This window comes from Salvia splendens, chromosome 11, assembly GCF_004379255.2.
Source record: "Salvia splendens isolate huo1 chromosome 11, SspV2, whole genome shotgun sequence".
Classification (NCBI taxonomy): Eukaryota; Viridiplantae; Streptophyta; class Magnoliopsida; order Lamiales; family Lamiaceae; genus Salvia; species Salvia splendens.
The window spans coordinates 6540799-6560348 of record NC_056042.1 but is presented as its reverse complement, the minus strand read 5'-3'; the positions used below and the strand labels follow the sequence as shown (position 1 = coordinate 6560348).

General features: G+C 40.2%; 2 protein-coding genes across 4 annotated transcripts; one reads left to right on the top strand and one right to left on the bottom strand.

Annotated features, from left to right (window-relative positions):
* The first annotated feature begins 1084 nt into the window (after positions 1 to 1084).
* On the top strand, positions 1085 to 5188 carry LOC121755854 (E3 ubiquitin protein ligase RIE1-like). Its single transcript, XM_042151270.1, has 5 exons — positions 1085 to 1714; positions 3679 to 3798; positions 4023 to 4155; positions 4220 to 4378; positions 4719 to 5188. Exons 1-5 carry the CDS (start codon positions 1239 to 1241, stop codon positions 4878 to 4880), a joined length of 1050 nt encoding a protein of 349 aa, XP_042007204.1. The 5' UTR covers positions 1085 to 1238; the 3' UTR covers positions 4881 to 5188.
* Positions 5189 to 5515: 327 nt separating this feature from the next.
* Positions 5516 to 11735, bottom strand: LOC121755853 (probable UDP-3-O-acyl-N-acetylglucosamine deacetylase 1, mitochondrial). Of its 3 annotated transcripts, XM_042151266.1 has the most exons (9): positions 11442 to 11731; positions 11030 to 11341; positions 7289 to 7495; positions 6890 to 6991; positions 6659 to 6805; positions 6509 to 6573; positions 6235 to 6379; positions 5892 to 5969; positions 5516 to 5803 (listed from the first exon to the last, which is right to left on the bottom strand). In XM_042151266.1, the coding sequence occupies exons 1-8, from the start codon at positions 11499 to 11501 to the stop codon at positions 5892 to 5894; spliced, it is 1116 nt and encodes a 371-aa protein (XP_042007200.1). In that variant the 5' UTR covers positions 11502 to 11731; the 3' UTR covers positions 5516 to 5803. The 3 variants fall into 3 exon arrangements, with proteins under 3 accessions (XP_042007200.1, XP_042007201.1, XP_042007203.1); XM_042151267.1 differs by lacking the exon at positions 6659 to 6805 and having other exon boundaries at positions 11442 to 11660; XM_042151269.1 differs by lacking the exons at positions 5516 to 5803; positions 5892 to 5969 and having other exon boundaries at positions 6254 to 6392; positions 11442 to 11735.
* Positions 11736 to 19550: the final 7815 nt, after the last annotated feature.

Below are 19550 nucleotides of genomic sequence, written 5' to 3'. Positions count from 1 at the left end.
GATTTCTTGATGAAAATGCATTTTGATTTTTCATTGCCTTGCTCTTGTAGTTGTTTGGATTATTTCTTATGCTTTCTTCGTTCAATGGATTAACTACCTCTTGAATGTGTGAGGATTAATTAAATTAATCGAGAAATGAAATAAGTAACCTGGAATTAAGAATCATTCATCCTTAATCAATAAAACTTGGGAGAGTTGAGGTTTTGTGCAAGAACTTTGGTTTAATGTTGTTGGGAGTTAGATGTTATAGATATCAAGGGGACTTTGATTTTAACCTCTGATATACGAATTTATCACCTAAGGAGGGGGTTTAGTCTGGTTAAATGAACGACCTAATAACTCTAGAGACACTAAAAGGCAAGTGAAATTTATTGTATAATAGCTTCATTGGATCATGAATTTCTACATTCTTTCGTATGTTCTTTTTGACCTCATATTTACTTGTAAGTCTTGTCATTAATTTAATTTCATTGAAGTAGTAATTTGAGAATGAAAATTCAATTTGATTATGTAAATAGTAGTCGAAGTTGGTTCGTAATACTTAAATTGAGACTGAGACAATACTCTTTCTTGTCATTATTCCATTAGCCTCGTAGAATTGATGAATAGTAAAAGCGAATGCACTGCCCTCAAGCCCCTAAATACCATTTCCATAATTTCAGTTTATTTATGAAGAGAGAGACGACAACTTTCAGCCGTAATCCAAGTTACTTTTTAAGATGATCTAACATTTTGTGGCAATTTTTAAAATGCAACAAAATATCATATCACCTCAAAAGTTGAAAGTTGTCTCTCGTTAGGCGTTACAAGCATACTAAAATGCTCTTTTAAGATAATTAACTATAGTCACAACGTTGTCATCTCTCTCATCTTAAAAAGGGGTAATTAGCTATAGTCTGCGTTTCATATTGACTATACAATTCACAATTGACCACATTAGACATAATTAGATATTATCAACACTAATTTAATAATACTATGATTACATGCCAATAAATTATACTCCTAATTTAAAATTTATTAAATACTAATATTAGTAAGTCGAATATGCACAAAATTTGAAATAAAAAAGACACAGGTGAAGTTGGATAACAAAAGTCAATCACATACAGAAAACCTACTCCTCCTTCATCAATTCCATCTTCACTCACAATTCCCATACTCCCCTAAACTAAACTCTTTTCAACACCTCCATCAATTCCTATTTTCCTTTCTATTTTAGTATCTTCACAAAAACCATGTCCTCCCCCACCGCGCCGCTCCTCCGCCCCCGGCAGCCGGCGGCCCGCCCCTCCGCGTTCTCCCTCATCCTCTCCCGGGCGGCGTCCACCACGCAGCGCCGCGGCGCCTCCGTGCTGGTCCGGGAGACCGCCGCCCGCGAGCTGGAGGAGCGCCGCGCCGATTGGGGCTACTCGAAGCCCGTGGTCGCCCTCGACATCATGTGGAACCTCGCCTTCGTGGTGGTGTCGGCGGTCCTGCTGATTTTCACGGCGAATGAGAGCCCCAATGTGCCGATTAGGGTTTGGGTGTGCGGTTACGCGCTGCAGTGCTTGGTGCATGTGGTCCTCGTTTGGGTGGAGTACAATAGGCGCAATTCGCGGCGCCAGAGGAGTGCGGAGAGGGAGCAGCAGGGCAGTGAGGATGAGTATCACAGTAGCAATGACGAAGAAGATGAAGCCAGAAGTGGCTTCTTAGGCATCACTGACGCTTCCAGGTTACTGCAAATTCGTTTGATTTTGTTACTTTATTGCCTTCAGACTTATTTGGATAAATTTTTAAATTATAATTTAGGCCTTTAGGGTTCTTGGATATGTGTAAGTTCATGAGAATGGCTTAACAGCTATTTCAATTTTCAGCTGGAGAGTTAATGTGGCATCAAACGGAGAGCCTCTGACTCTTGTATTCAATGCTTCAGCTTGTTCTTTTCTAATTATTGTAGTTGGAAGTTTCGAAGTTCAAACACTATGGGGAAAAAGTGTAGTGCTTGTTAACCTATATGCCCTCTTACTATAGTAGTCTATCAGGATGGAAGTTTCTATGAATTCTAAAATAGTTTGATTTTAATGTGTATCCTCCTTACTACTAAAGATGCATAAGGTTGTTTTTATAGTTATCTGAATCTGTGCTATTATGTCCTTAAAGTCTTAAGCTTTGGTCTTTAGGTTTTACGGTCATACGTACTAAAACTCGTGATTATGTGATCACAGATTTTGAGGGCTCAAATATAAAATAATTTGTATTCAGTTAATTATTCTTGGCTCTGAACCAGTGTTGTTAAAAACGCGACCCGAGCGCGCTCGGGGCGTGGGGCGCTCAGGTCGAGACCGGCTTCGCCCCGACATGGGTGAGTCGAGCGAGATTCATGCATGGGGCGCAGTTGGGGCGGTGGGGGCGACGGGCGACTGGGGCGAGCCGAAGAGGTTTTCCTGTTGTGTTAACAAAATTTTTTGGGTTTTGAAAATGGAGATGTGCTTTAATGGGTAGAGAATCGAGGCATTCATTAATTTAATCCACCTTTTCCTCTATTCTAGATTAATTAATTGTTTTCTCAGCCTCATCATCTCTGCGACCCACTTTTTGATATTTCCCTAGATTAATTAATTAGTTTTTATACCACTAGGTTAGTCTAATTAAATTATTAATTCTTATTCAACCACTCAAGTTAGAGTCTGTATGGATTCCAATGCATTAGTTAGTGCAGTTATTTTATTACTCAATAATTCTTTTTTTACCCACTCTACAAGTTAGAAAAGTAAAAATTTTAGTTTTTTTTAATTAAAATATTCATTATATTGATTAAATACCTTTAAATAGTACTACATAAATGATAAATAATCTAGAAAATGGTACTTTCACACCAAGAAGTCTTTTTCACACAATGTATTTCATTAACCTGTATTAAATGTATAGATATAGCTTAATTAGGCTAATAGTACGCCCTGATTCGTGGGTCCATATTCAGATGTGATATGGAGTAATGATGTATGTAGATTTATTTGATGTGATAAACATTCAAGCAACAAACTTATAAAAGAGACACAAATATAATCATCATTCGGCTATTCTGGCGCCTCGATTCGTGGGTCTCTCGCCCCGTTGCCCCATCGCCCCGCGACCCGGGATCCCCCCTCATCGCCCCGGGGCGCCCCGCGACCCTAACAACACTGCTCTGAACCTTGTTTAAGCTTTAGTTATGTTGGATTTGGTTTCTTGATAATGTGCCAGAGAATTTGAATAGTTGTAATCCCTAATCCCTAAGAAATGGGAAATCTGGAGACTGGAGTGTCATTGATAAGATAGTAAAGAGATTTATTCATTGATAAAAAGAGAAGAAAAACAAGAATGGGAGGTTGGATTGATAGTCATGTGTCTCCAAAGGTGTTTAGTAATGTCATTACGATTAATGTGTTAGATTGGCTAAGATGGTGGATTATATATGTTGGCTATTGACTTGGTATAATCAAATTGATTTTACAGTTTCTTATGAGTGTATCTATCTGAAAGTTTCTCGTTTTCGTAAAGAAAATTGTGTTTGTTTCTTCTTTTATTTTATTAATATTCTGAGTTGGGCCTCTTGAAACTGTAATTTCCGAATTCCAATTAATATCAAATGCCAATAAGGGTTTAGTTAGTGTATCCTTTCATTCACAATGCTGGTTTATTTTCATGGCACAACAGTAGCGTCAAACGATGCGAGTCTATCAATACAATGGCATCATTTATATGGTGGATAGTTGGCTTTTACTGGGTTGTCTCTGGTGGTGAAATTCTTCTAGAAAATGCTCCACGACTATATTGGTAAGTTTTATATCTAATGCTGCTGCTTTTTCTTTTTCTAATTATTGTTCTTAGTACTCAAACATTCCTGCTTTATGCCATCTGCAAGATTCTTTGTGTCTTTGAAATGGCAAAACCATTATCTTGCTTAAAAACTATTAATCTTGCACTTTTTTTTTGTATTTTCTTGTATATTTTCATTACCAAAAGAGGTCTAATAAGCTCTGGTCTTGTAAGTACTGCAGGCTGGCGGTGGTATTCTTGGCCTTTGACGTAATCTTTGCCATATTTTGTGTTGTATTAGCATGCCTTATTGGGATTGCTCTCTGCTGCTGCCTACCGTGCATCATTGCCATTCTTTATGCTATTGCTGGTCAGGTATGACAAATCAGGCATGAAGAAATTTTATGCTATATTACTAATATAACCGTTTTGTGTGCAGGAAGGTGCATCAGAGGCAGATCTGAGCATGCTACCCAAATACAAATACCAAGCCAACAAAGATGAGGATACCGTAAGCAATGCAGCCGGCAAAATGGTTCCAATTGAGACGAGTAGTGGGCACATGGTTAACGAGCTAATCCTTTTGCCCGAAGATACAGTAAGTGTCTGTGCAATTTGTTATCCAAATTTGTATTCTGCATCATAAAAGTTGTTGATTCCTCATTGGAAGTTTCTAGATTGCGCAATGGCTATGACTTTGTTTATACCCTTCTATATTAATGTATATGCATCTTGTTCATGAACATCAGTGCTCAAAATATATTTCTTGTAGCCAATGTATAGCACCTATTACTTCAACAAATTGGCACAGTGAAAGCTATCTTTTCATCTCTATATATAGAAAAGGAAAAAAATTCATTGTAGATGTTGCATCTTAACATTGTGATTTCCACATATGTTTTGGTCAATGTGCTCCATTGTTATTTTTCGTCTTCCAGGAATGCTGTATATGCCTCTGTCAGTACGAGGATGGAAATGAGCTACAAGCTCTCCCTTGCAGACATCATTTCCATTCTGCGTGCATTGTGAAATGGCTTAAGATGAACGCCACCTGCCCGCTATGCAAGTACAACATCCTCAAAGGGAACGATCAAGTTTAAATCGAAGTGACCAATGCATGAAAGCCATATGCCCGGTTCTGGTATTTGAGTCGATGCTGTGAATGTGCTGTCCTCTGTATTTGTGAAGTAGCTTTCTGTAAATAATCCGTACCGGAGCCCTTGGTCTCATATGAAAGGAAAAAAGTGCCCGCCATGTAAATACATGTGATACCATTAACTACAGTGTTTTCTTAGTTGATGTGTAAAGAGATTTGACATATAAACTTGTATACAGAAGTAATCTTTTCTAGTGCTATGCTCATTGCCTTCTTGCACTAGGAAATTGTAAGTCTTTTCTTCTTTTGCTAGTACCGATTGTTTATGGTAAGCGTGTTAAAGGTCGAAGAATAGGATGAAAATCTGAAATTAATTCAGGTTGTTTGGAAATTGGAAATATTTACATTGCTGTTTTAGTATGACTTCAATGTGCTATATTTGATTCTGTTCTTATGTGTTCGATTTTTTAAAAATTATTTATCAAATGAACCAATCTACATAGTCTTAATCCAGATATTGTATATTCATTTATTCTGACAATCGACTAAATAATTGATCATAACTAATTTTGAAACCACGTGTGAACCTCCCCATATAGCTATTAGACATCAGTATGCAGGGGTGGAATTTGCGATAAATTTTAAATTTTAAAATCACAAATTGTATTACAATTTATGTTTTCAGTAATATAACGTTGTGACATTTATGAGGTAGATTTATGGAGTATCACTGTATCAGGTAAGGCATCCAATGTTTCCAAGAGTGATGCAATATTAGAAAAGTGTTACCAGAGTTAAAAAAATAAACCAATAAATGAGTTAAATAAAATTTATGCATGTCAACGATCAGCTTTACATGCACTGCAATTATTATGGGACAATGATGTCTACCTTAGCTTCTTGTATGCATGAAGTTCCGTTGTTCTTCTGTTTTCAAAAGAAAAACACAAAACAAAATTATATTCTTGATCTAAATGCCGCTACAGAAATGATTATATGTCTCACTCAAACTGACCTAAGCTGTGAGCTCCTCAGAAACTGCATCATTCCCAACTAAGCGGCGAACAAATTCAGCATGCAGTGAGTGTCCACCCTATCAAGTTCACATTTGTTAGGTAATAAGTCTAATCAACCTATTCGCATTGTTGGTGTCCCTTACAGTCAAGAATCGGGGCAAGTAATATGCTGTTTGCTCATGTTCATGTAGCACAAACTTTCTGGCATTACTTGGTAATCTAAAGAAATTGAGCAAACATCGAAGATAATGTATTTTCTAGTATTTTTGCAGGCAAGGAATAATTAATCCAAGTGTTTTTCTAGATTCCAGAAAGAGGCTATTGATGAGACAAGCAACACACCTTATAAGCAACAATGTGAGCCACCAGAAGACCTTGATTACCCTCTTCAGCCAAAAGGGAAAAATCGCCAATAAGATCCAACACCTTATGCCTGCAAGGTTCATTGTCGTAGCGCAGAGGTGGATTCATCCATCCCTTAGTCATGCTGTAAAAGTAAACTAACCAGAGAGTGAGTGAGATCCAACCTCCTAAAACTACACATGATATCCCAGCTTGAGATAAATACTATGAACATTATATTGTACAGTATCGAGTTGCTTAGATTATCTCTCACCTACAGACAATAGCTGTTTCTGCCGAACCCCCTTTGATAAGTCCTAAGTTGCGCATATGTTCCACCTGCAGAGGATATTTTATTTAGATTTAGTAAATTAGGAAGTAGTTATTTCTTGGCTCAATACACATTCAAATAATTAAAAAAGACCTCTACAGAGACGAAGCCACTCAAAGCTGGAAACGTGTAGAAGATAAAAGATACTATTCTGGTGACTGGTCCTATACGATGAGTCAAACTTCTCGCACACATATTTTTAAGAGGATACATGAAGCTGAGAAAGTGAAATGGTATAGTCTAGTTTAACCATGAAAATTATGTTGGTCAGTCGCTAAGTCTAATAAGCATGGGAACAGCCTAGCAAAGAAAATGAGCAGTTACCTCTTCATAAATACAAAATGTTCTAGATGGACCAATAGAATTGGAGTAGATAGATTCATCCAACATTGAGGAAGAGAACCATTGGCAACCAATTGCAGGTGCCTGCAACAATAATTTATGTGAGGGTATAAACAAGCAAGGAATGGGGTTTTAATGTCACCACCACACTCTTTAACATTTTATTGTGTAAGTTCCAAATACCTAAAAACAAGAGTGCAGGTTTAAAAAAAGTTACATATCAGATCACAAAAATGTGGTCTAGTTGTTATTTAGCAATCTATATAGGCGCAAAGAAAGGTGTTTTCAGCAATTATGGTGCGCAACCAAGAGAATTAGATAGAAAACATGGTTGTCATTAATTATTTTAATAAAATCTGTTTGTTAGCGCATTAAAAATACCTGTGGGTAGTCAATCCCGTATGTGATACAGACTTTCGGGTAAGGGATTGCTGCTATAAAAGAATCATTATGCAGCACATGAACAGGTTCGTTGAGATACGGCGCTAATTTTTGACAACTTTGACCACCAATATCTACAGCCACCTTTAATCCGGATTGATTGATTGCGTCCACCCATTCTCTTGCTGACCCGTCAAAGATAGGAACCTGGAACATCAATACTCCTACATCATATAATACGAGATAATGACATTCATCAATCATACATTCTTCCCCTCATTAGAATCATCGTTATGCCTGTGCTACACTAATCAACCATTAAATGAGAAAATGCATGCAAATAAGTGTTGCACCAATGTTGTTGCGGCGCACTTCTTCACGTTTGTCACATGAATCCCTCTGAATGCAGCATGGCTACTTGTTTAGAGCGTGTTTTGACTAACCTAAACATCTAATTATGATGATATGGCAGAGATAAACTTTTGAACAGATGTTTAGAAAGAACAAAAAAATAGTTCTGATAATTATCAAGAACACCCAGTTTTTTCTCAGTTTGATGATGATTAGTTCTAAATTATTAAACTCATTAAACAACAATGAACAATCTAATCTGTTAAATTATTTTCACTGAAGAAAATAATTGAAAAAAGTTCCTATAAAACTCAACCAACAAATTGAATATCACAAATATCCTAATCCCACTTGTCAAATCTACACCGCAACAAGCTTCCCTCTACAAAAAAATTCTCCTTTGCACATTCGCTCCATAAACACAACTCACGCTTTTTAAAGATTGGTTAGTAGCATCAGCCCATAAGGCATCTAAGGCTATTAAGTACTCGAAACGTAAGGGGTTGATAATCCAAAATATGTGATAGAGTGAAAGATCAACCAAGAGTCTTTCAAGTTTCAACTAAACTTAGGGATGAGTGGTGATAAGTCTCTCAGTCTATCTCCTTGCCTTGGTTAACCATATTTCAGTTGTATCTGTCTGTCCCTGTGTTTTAGAATTGGAGGAGCTTTAGGTAGTTTCTAGGATTAACTATAAGACTCCAAACTGAAGGAGTAAGGTATCATGAGCTTTGCAAGCCTTGATCTTAACTAAGTCAATACGAGTCCATGAAAATGCATCATCAGCCACTTCAAATGCCTAATCTATTAAAAAAAATTAACCCTCGAAGACTAACTAATTCAATTGAAATAAAATTTATTATGAATAGCAATAATCTGGAAATCAACTCAAGTAAAAATATCTACCAAATCCCAGTATGTTAGATGAAACCTAAGGCCATCCACAACGCTGTTCCTATACCGTTCCTTAAACCACTATTTGAGGGTCCCACTGTACTTTTTTACTCCATTCCTTAACTAAGGAATGGAACCTGCAACCCTTCGTTCCTTAACCGTTCCTTAACCGTTCCTTAAATTACTATTCATTCAATTTCATTTTTTTTTATTTCCAACCCAATTCAATTTAAATAAACACACTTTAATAAAAAACAAACACACTTTATTAAAAAACACACAACACTAAAAAAAAATTCAACTTAAACTTAAAAAAATAAAAAAAGCACACAATTAAAATCCTAAAAACATAAAAAACACACAATTAAACGTGGGAAAATAAAAAAACTACTCCGCCGGCGAATCATCCTCTGGAGGCGGTCGAGGTTGAGGGGGAGTCGGAAGGCCAAGTTGTGCTGCCATATACACAATTCCGTTCCACCAGGCCGTGAATTGGGCGTACGAGAAGCGGGAAGTGTCCGCCATTGTGGCGGTCATGTACGCCACCATAAGTGTGTCCGAGCCTCCCCGCGAGCCCGATCCCGAGGCCAACTGGCTTGATTCGCCTCGGCCCTTCCTCGCTCTAGCCGTCTTCGCCACCTTCGTCCCTTGCGGCCGACGGCGCCCACGGCTGGATCCCCCGTATTCGTCGGGCGTTGGATCCCCCGTACCCCCAAACACCTGCGGTGTACCCTCGCTGGCCTCACCGGTGTCACCAGACGAGTAGTGGCCGCTCGCCGTGTGCTTCGTGCGCTTTGAGGTTGAGCCCGAGCTCGAGCGGACACCGCCGGCCCACCTTTCCTCGTCCTTGACGAGCTGCCAAATATCAACATATTTGAACTGTAGACCGGTGTCCTGGTAGAAGACGCGCAAAGCCGCCCTCAGAATGTCGGCGCCCGAAGCTCCGCTTTGGTAGTTCGCCGCTTCGGCCGAGTAGATGCCGCAAAATTTTTTGACCTGTGCGTCGACTCGGCCAAAGTGAGCACGGAGCATTGTATATTTGCGCTTCCGGACCCCTTTCGGCTTAGTCTGGTGGTAGACATCACGGACCTTTTCCCAGAAGCACTTGGCGGCTTGTTGGTTCCCGACGATGGGATCGTACGAGACGGTGAGCCAGGCGGTGTACACCGCCTTAGTTTCTTCGTTGTTGTACGGATGCCGGCCCAGATCCTCCAGTTCCTCCTCCTCGGGTGCCTCAGACGCAGCCCTAGAGCTTCCACCGCTTCGGCTTCCTCCCTGGGTGGGTTCTACGGGGATATCCTCCCGAATCTGGGACAAACCCTGAGAAAGCCGCGAGCCGGGTGGTCGAGCGTAGGCATCCACATTGAAAGTGGGTGGTTGGTACCCACCCGGCGTCGCCGATCCCTGGGTGCCCGGCGTCGACGACCCGGAACCACCTAGTGTGTTGTACATGGTCTCTCAATCGCCGAACGCGTTGAGATCCCACCCACCGGAGCCGCCACCGCCGTAATTCCCGTCGCCGGACATTTTGTGAAGGAGATTGAAATAGAAAATTGGAGAGGAATTGATGTTGGTTTAGGAAGAGTAGATGTGTAGTTGTGTGTGAAATGTAATAAATTAGGTGTATTTATAGAATAAGAAAATAAAAATAAAAATAAAAAAAATTTAAAAAAAGTTAAAAAAACGGTAATATGACTGTTTTAAAAAAAAATTATAAAAATATATTTTTTTTAAAAAAAAATTAATTATTGCGTCATCGCTGACGTGTCCCACTCGCGGGCCGGCGAGTGGCAAGCACGCACGAAGCGGGGAGCGCCACGTCGCCCGAGCGCGTGGCGGCACAAGCCGTGCCGCGTTCCGTGCCGTCGGCACGCGGAACGGAATGGGAGCGGAACGGTGCGCCGCAACGCGTTCCGCGGCGAAACCATTCCGGCGGAACGGCACGCGGAACGCCGGCGGCACGCGTTGCGGGTGCCCTAAAAACTCCATCACTTGGCTAAAGGTAAATTGCACTTTAATTCAACAACTTTTCACAAGTTAGCACTTAACACGTTACCCCAAAAGTAACTTCCAAAGGCATTTACATCCTGAACTAACATATATACAAAACACACTATCCCAAATTTCCCAATGGAATTTCGATACTAACTTCCACTGAGTACTTCTTCGCCAACCGCACTTATGTATCTTTCCCCCTATTTTCACCTTCAAAAGCAACCAAATGAGTTCTTTTATTGGGGGCGGATAAAAGAACCGTAATGGTAACTTGCTAAGTACCCTTTGTCAGCTTTCAAATCATTCCGTTTGTCGCAGGTGCAAAATTGCGACTTTAGGGGTTAAAACACTTTTTATTTACTTTGGTGAAGCACTAAAATGGTTCAAATTAAAAGGTAAAACCATAAAATTTCACTTTTAAAATGTGTCGAATAATGAAACACCAACACATGCGCATCAGTTTGATTGAACTATGAAATTTACCAATTTCCAGGAAATTACCTCAACAGAGCGATCGCAATTGTTGGATCCGCCAATCTCAATGCGGCAGTTATCGACGCCACAGGCCTCGAGAGCGGAGAGCAAGTGCTCGACGGTTCGAACGCTGTAGCCATCTCTCGAAAGCGCAGTGCATAGAGGCGTGTCCCTCACAATGTTGTCAATCGATGCGCGAATAACGTTTGACCCGAAGATGAAGTAGCGGCCGGCGCGGGCGGCCTCCGACAGAATTTTAACAGTGGATATTTCACCCGAGTGGAGTCCCTGGCCGGTTCTCTCGATGCAATTCGCCACAGTCTTCTGTAGCTTTCCCGTCTGCGAATGAGATCGTAGTTAGGCAGCTCCTGCAACTTCACTGTATAATAAACTCTGTGTTTGTGTGTGTGTGTGTGTGAGAGAGAGAGAGAGAGAGTACGGGTTTCCATGAGAAGAGGGCGGAAGATTTGAGAGATTTGAAGGCGGCGGCGACGCTCATTTGAATACAATCGCTGCTGCTGCTGCTGCTGTAAATTCACTGCTTCAGCTATAATTAATCTTAATCAGTTGATTATATTGGTATCTTTCCTTGATTAGCATAACGTTGCCTGGTTCCATCAAATTTTAAATGGTCAATTTTGTCATTTAAATTGTACTACTTTTTACAATTTATTTTTTGAATCATCGTTTTAACAATCATCTAAAATTCTGAAACTTCTTTTGAAAACGAATTTCACTACGATTATCGAATAATATAGTGATTCAATTCCTCTCAGTTAAAAGAAGCTCAAAGCATACATTTGTTTTCAATTACTCCGTATAATTTTTGTTTATTTTATTGGTAGCTAAACTATAAAATTCTATGATTTGAAAATTAATACATTCTTATATTATTTTAATTATTTATTTCTGATATAAAAATATTATAGTATTATTGTATTTATTACTGTGTGATAACGCTTCTAATTTTGTTACAAGTACTCCCTCCGTCCCACATAATTTGACCCAGCTTTCCATTTCGGGACGTTCCACATAATTTGACTCATTTCACTTTTACCATTTTTGATAGTGGACCCCACATTCCACTAACTCATTCATACTCACATTTAATTATAAAACTAATATATAAAAGTAGGACTCACATTCCACTAACTTTTTCAACTCACTTTTCATTACATTTCTTAAAACTCATGCCCGATCAAAGTGTCCCAAATTATGTGGGACGGACTTGATTTTCAAGTGATATGCAATACGGAGTACAATTGAGAGATGAGTGTTAGATAGAAAGACACGACAGATTAATATATGATCTAGAGGTTTGAGAGTAATTAGTAAGGACATCTTCAACTAACTAGACGCCAAATCTTTTTAAGTATATAAAACGTATCTAATTAGTTATTACTATACTGCAAACACACACCCTTTTTTTGTATTTTTCTACAAACAACACCAAATATGGGTGTATATTGTAGCCGTTGCAAAATTTTGTGAGATATATATTCAAAAAAATGTATAAAATATGAGTTTAGTATAAATAATTGAAGCAAAAATTACCGTTTGATGTTAAATATACTTAAAAATAAGTTTTGGTTTGATGTAAATAGTTAGAGATGCCTAAGGGTACAGAGAGGTCCTAAGATCATCTTGGAGTTACAACATATATGATGCTTTAATAAACATTTGAAGTAATCAACAATCTAGATTGTTCGATCGAAGGTTTAGAATAAATAAGTGCTCACTTTACCAATTATGCATTGAAACTTATGTTATCCTAAATGTCCATATTTTTATGTGATGGAAGGAGTATAATTAAAATTACTAAAAACTAAAATTACACATGCATAATAAAAATCCTAAAAAATAAGTACTAATAAAAATTACTCTTGCGGGGGAGATGCGAAGCCCAATTGACGTTGGAGAAGCTCAACAACCCGGTAAAATGCCACTTTTGGTGCCAGTACCATACGGGTAGTGTCGGTAACTAAGGTTTGCAACAAATATCCCAGTAATAGTATTAGGAATTAGAGAGATTGGGCTTCCTCTTGGCTTGGTCTGTCTTGTCCCCTGCCTCTAGCCTATGTCGCCTTCGTCCCAAGCAGACGACGTTGCTAACCGGCTCCAGATCTCTCCCATAACCGAATCCCTATCCCTTCCCGAACCGACTCCTGACCTCCTCATCGGGATCGAATTAGCTAGCGCCACTTGATGAGTAATTGTCACCTACTGTGTGCTTTGTGCGTGTTGAGTTCGAGGTCGTGCTCGATTGACTGCTATTCGCCCACTTGTCGACCCCCCACACCCTCCACTAAGTATTGACATACTTGAAGGGCCTCTCGACGTTATGTTGGTAGATGGTCATCGCCGACTTTAGAATGTTAGACTCTCTCATTACGTTGCAGTACCATCTCTCTTCATTGTTGTAGATGTTAGTGTTGAGAAAAGGAAGCATCAATAAGCATTAAAGAATAATGAAGTTCCAAGAAGCATTGAAGATGTGCATGCCTTGTTCCAATAATAGTGTAGTTCCATGAATATACATTTATTGTAGGATCTCAAAGGTCACCAACATCCCTATAAATATATGGTTGTTGAGTACCATTTCATCATTCAATCAAATACAATAATCTTCTCCCATTGCTTTCTTCTCTAAATATGTTGCCTATACCATTTAACATGGTATCAAAGCGGGTTTGGACTCAGATAAGGTATCATCATCGTCCTTGATACCTTTCTCGGCCCCTTCCCGTTTTTTTTACCTTTTTCCGCTGTACCTGTAACCATAAGCCAAAATGTCAAATGACAACTATATAGTAACCGAAACCTCAGATTCATCTATGGCAGATGAATTTGCCCCGCAGTTTGCCAATTTTATGCGCAATAGTTTTGCGATGAACCAACCAAATCCACCAGAAACAGCTGCTGTGCCATTCAGAATTGACACGCAGCCCCTCCACATTGGTGGGAACAAGTTGAATGGAGAAAATTACGCCCTTTGGTCCGTATTGATGAAGACGACAATAAGTGGTCGGGGAATGGTCTCTCACGTCACCGGAGTGCCTCCTCCCCCACCGCGAACCGATCCAGCCTTCATACAGTGGCAACAAGCCGATCACTGTGTGATCACTTGGTTAATACAAAACATCGAGCCTCGACTGGTCAGTCGAGTTTTACAACATCTAACGGCGAAGCATATCTGGGATGCGTTGGCCGTCACATATGGGAGCGGAAGAGATAAAATACAGGTGTATGATCTTCAGTTCAAAGCAACCACACTGAGACAAGGAAGCAGTTCATTAGAAGAAATATGGAGCCGGTTGGGAGAGATCTGGATTTCAATCGACCAAAAACAGACGAACCCAATGAAATGTCCAGAGGATATGGAGATTCATAACAAATTCATACAAGATCAGAGAGTATGTTAGTTTCTCTATGCAATTGATAGCAAATATGAAACAACCAAGAGGGAGATACTGAAAATGGACCCACTTCTCTCCGTCGACTATGCGTACAACCTGATTCAGCAGGAGGAGACACGACTCCGAGTGTTACAACAGGCAAACATCGGCGGAGCAGCTGCCACGGATGGAATCGGAACTGGCCTCGCCATCCGAGGGTGGCAGAACCCTACCGGCGGCTCTCGGGGTGGCGGTCGCGGCAGCAATGGTGGTGGTCGCGGCGGCGGCAATGGCAGAAATCGGTGAAGTGATGAAGAAGACAAGTCAAAATTGGTGTGTTCCTACTGCAAACGGAAAAGACACACAAAAGATTCATGCTTTGAACTAATTGGGTATCCAGATTGGTGGGAAGAGAAGCACGGCAAGCCGCCGCAACCGCAAACAATCTGGAACCGTGGCGGGCACGCCGCCGCAGCAGTTGGAGGCGACGGAGGCAACGCCGTGCAGGGGGTCTCGCAAACCGCCGGTGCTGTCCAGCCAGGAGGAAGGACCGGAAATGAGGCTGCTCAGCCGGCGAACAAAACCGGGGCAGCAAACTTTGTCGTCAGCGGAAGTGGGAGTGTAATTCACGATTGGAGTGAAGAATTGATGAGGGAAGAGGCGGCGCCCGATTCATGTAGATTAGGGTTAGGGGGCTCTTTTATTAGAAGCCCCAAATCTTTGGGAAATTGTGGGTTTTACCCCACCAAAATTCTCAGTCACAATTAGTCCCCAAATCTCCTAAAAATTCCATAATTTCCCAAACTACTTGCCAAAATCGATTTCAGCCCCTCGAGAAGCTTGGAGTTGTGTGTGCAGTAGTATCTAATGGCCATGAAAAAAATGATAAATGGATTTTTTACTGTGGGGCAACTGATACCATAACATATGATGCCTCAGACCTTACCAATCTTCAGAAACCTCTAAAATCTCATATCCAAACTGCCAATGGAGAATTTACAGTGGTTGAGGGGGCTGGAACTGTTAACATTTCCCCAACTTTGCAGTTATCAAATTATCTCTATATTCCTTCGATGTCTCATAAGTTATTATCCATTAGTCATGTCACAAAGGAATTGAATTGTACGTTACTAATGCAGCCACAATTTTGTCTGTTGTAGGATATCCGAACCGGGAAGATAATTGGGCGTGGCACTGAACGTGATGGGCTTTACTATGTGGATGAGATAGCTCAAAAAGGGACTGCCATGTTAACTCACGGATCAGCTGACCGGAAAGCTTGGCTTTGGCATCGGCGCTTGAGTCATCCATCTATCGGTTACTTAAAATTGTTATTTCCTAGTATTATTCCTAAGCATGACATGTACTGTGAAACTTGCCTTTTATCCAAAAGTCATCGGAACTCTTACCCATTAAGTAATACTCGCGTTGAAACCCCGTTTACCTTAGTACACTCTGATGTTTGGGGGCCCGCACCAGTTATTGGGGGACAAGGTTTTCGATATTACTTAGTTTTTGTGGATGATTGCACTCGCATGACCTAGATATATTTCATGAAACAAAAATCTGAAGTTTTGTCACACTTTATCCATTTCTATAACCTTATCCAAACTCAGTTTCACAAAACCATTCAGGTCCTTTGGTCAGATAATGGGGGGAAGTTCGTTAATTCTAACATGAAACAATTCTTCCAAACCAAAGGCCTTATACACCAAACCACATGTGCTTATACTCCCGAACAAAACGGTGTGGCTGAAAGGAAAAATTGATCTCTCCTCGAAATGACTCGTTCTATGTTTATAGAGTCAAAAGCCCCGAAACACTTCTGGCCAGAAGCCATTGCCACCTCAGCCTATCTCTTAAAACGATTGCCCACAAGTATTCTCAAACACAAAACTCCCCTACAAGTCTTGTCCACCTTCACAAAAATTCCTCCGCCCTTGACTCTTGAACCTCGCGTCTTCGGATGCTCCGTTTTTGTCCACATTCCTAAACATGAAAGAACTAAACTATCCCCATACGCTATTAAATGCGTATTTGTAGGATATGGGGTAAATCAAAAGAGGTATATGTGTTTCGATCCAAAGTCCAACCGGATGTTTGTTACAATGAACTGCTACTTTCTTGAAACTAAGTACTTCTTTACCCATCTTAGCGGTCAGGGGGAGAGTAATGTTAGGGATAACAATGATACGGAACCGCTAAGTTGGATCTCAATGCCACTGCCAACGCCAATCAATCCTGATGCGGATCTAACAGAGAAAACAGTAAGCAATTCCGCTGAGTGGTAGAGTCCATTGTGGAAGGTGACATCGCCTTAAATATTTCTCCGTTAAGGTTATCCAATGTAAGTACTCCCGTGGATACAGATAATTGTTTGGCTAACACTGTAAGTCAGAAGAAAATTCAATTGAGGCCGAAGAAAGGGAAATCGAGGAAGTCGAGGTCGAAGGAGTTGACCCTGACACTGGGAGATACATACTTCCACTAAGGTCAACAGAGGAGTTCCACCCAAAAGGTATACACCAGAGAGGATTGACAGGAACAAGCGATACTCTACTGTGAACCTAGCCAAAGGCCATTTATCAGAGATGGCTCGGGCCTTCGAGAATGCACTATATGAGGAAGAAGAAATACCACAGACATGGGAAGAAGCTATGAAATACAAGCATTGGAGGGAAGCAATGAAGAAGGGATTGATGCACTGATTCGAAACCACACATGGGAGAAATGTGCTCTACCAGAAGGGAAGCGACCAGTGGGTTGTCGATGGGTCTTCACTATCAAAAGAAGACCTAATGGCTCGATAGAAAGGTACAAGGCACGACTTGTCGCAAAAGGTTATACTCAAACATATGGAGTTGACTATTCTGAGACATTCTCTCCAGTAGCTAAGATGAACACTGTTCGGGTGTTGCTATCTATTGCTGCTAATAGGGACTGACCATTACACCAGTTTGATGTGACGAATGCCTTCCTACATGGAGAGTTGAAGAAGAAAGAAGAAGTTTACATGGAGGCACCGCCAGGATTTGCAACAAATTTTAAAGTAGGTGAAGAGTGCCGATTGAGGAAGACCTTGTATGGATTGAAGCAATCTCCAAGAGTATGGTTCGGAAAGTTTGTTGGGGCAATGATTAGCTACGGATATACACAGAGCAATTAAGACCATACGCTATTTTTTAAGAAGCAGGGTGATAAGATCACATGTTTAATCATATATGTTGATGACATGATTATTACAAGTGACGAACTAGAAGAGATTGAGGAATTAAAGAAAAATCTTTTTCAGGAATTTGAGATGAAGGACTTGGGGAATCTCAAGTACTTTCTTGGGATTGAAGTGTTAAGGTCAACTAAAGGGATTTTTCTGCGACAAAGGAAGTATATCTTGGACATCCTAGCAAAGACTGGCCTACTGGAATGTAAACCAGCAGACACTCCTCTGGCAGTTAATCACGGATTACAAATCAGAGAAGGAGCCAAGTTGGCTGACCGTAGTCGATATCAGCGACTAGTCGGAAAACTCCTATATCTCTCGCACATTAGGCCAGATATTGCCTATGCAGTTGGGGTCGTAAGTCAGTTCATGCATAAGCCGCAGACAGATCACATGGAGGCAACACTTAGGATTTGTCGGTATTTGAAGGGAACTCCAGGGCATGGAGTATTGTTCGCCAAAAATGGGCATCTTGAGATTCATGGTTATACAGATGCTGACTAGGCAGGAAACCCAAATGATAGAAAGTCTACAGCAGGCTACTTTACCTTTGTTGGAGGTAATTTGGTATCATGGAAAAGCAAGAAACAGAAGGTGGTGGCTCTTTCGAGTGCTGAAGCATAATTTCGTGGGATTAAAAGTGGGTTGACTGAAATTTTATGGTTAAGGAAATTGTTGAAAGAAATTAATCTCCCTCCAAGCAAGTGCCAGTTGTATTGTGATAACAAAGCCGCTATAAGCATCTCACAAAATCCAGTACAACATGATCGAACGAAGCATGTGGAGGTTGATAGACACTTCATCAAAGAAAACATTGAGAATGGGATTGTTGAACTCCCTTTTGTTCGCTCTGAGGATCAACTTGCCGACATCCTAACTAAAGCAATCAACTCAAGGAGCTTTGAAGATGTGCTTTCCAAATTGAGTTTTGGAGATCCCACCACTCAATTTGAGGGGGAGTGTTGAGAAAAGGAAGCATCAATAAGCATTAAAGAAGAATGAAGTTCCAAGAATAGAGTTCCAAGAAGCATTGAAGATGTGCATGCCTTGTTCCAATAATAGTGTAGTTCCATGAATATACATTTATTGTAGGATCTCAAAGGTCACCAACATCCCTATAAATATATGGGTGTTGAGTACCATTTCATCATTCAATCAAATACAATAATCTTCTCACATTGCTTTCTTCTCTAAATATGTTGCCTATACCATTTAACAGTTAGTGAATCTTTGTATCTTCGGGCTCACTAGGTCGAAATGACACCGAAGCATCTTCGTTGTCTAACTAAGATTTATTTCCAACCTATTTGTATTGTAGGTTACAGAAACTCTCTCCCAAAAAATCTAATAGATTTGTTGGTTTACCACGACCAAATCCCCCAAAGTGGCGACCTACTATTCGAACAATTTCTCCATCCCTCCGAAGTTGAGATAATTTTAATTTTTAATTAATTTCTGACTTTTTTAAAAAAAATATGACAATGGTCTAAACAAACGCCGTGTGGATGTCACAACTCATTGATAGAATGCCACGGGAGGGGAGGACGTGTGTCTCGCTGGTGAGCACCTCTCCTCTTCGCCGTGAGGAGACGCTTGCAACACGTCTTCTCCGTAACTAGTCTTTCCAAGACCAACCCATTTATGGCTCGATCATCGTTAATGCTCTTAGTAATTCCAATTACTCGAAGGATATCGAAAATAGTAGTTAATCGAATTAGAGTTGTAATTTCGTCAATAAATCTAAAATTTGGTTACACATTAGTTTTACTACGTTCATGGCTAATTTTTATTTTTAATTACGTGGATATGCCAATTTGCCAATTTTCTGAAAAAATCTCCTGACTATGGGATTTAATGTCAATTAAAATAGTACTCCTAAGACAGTAAAATTCATAACACTTGCTGCTTGATTTTTTTAAAATAAAGTAAGAAA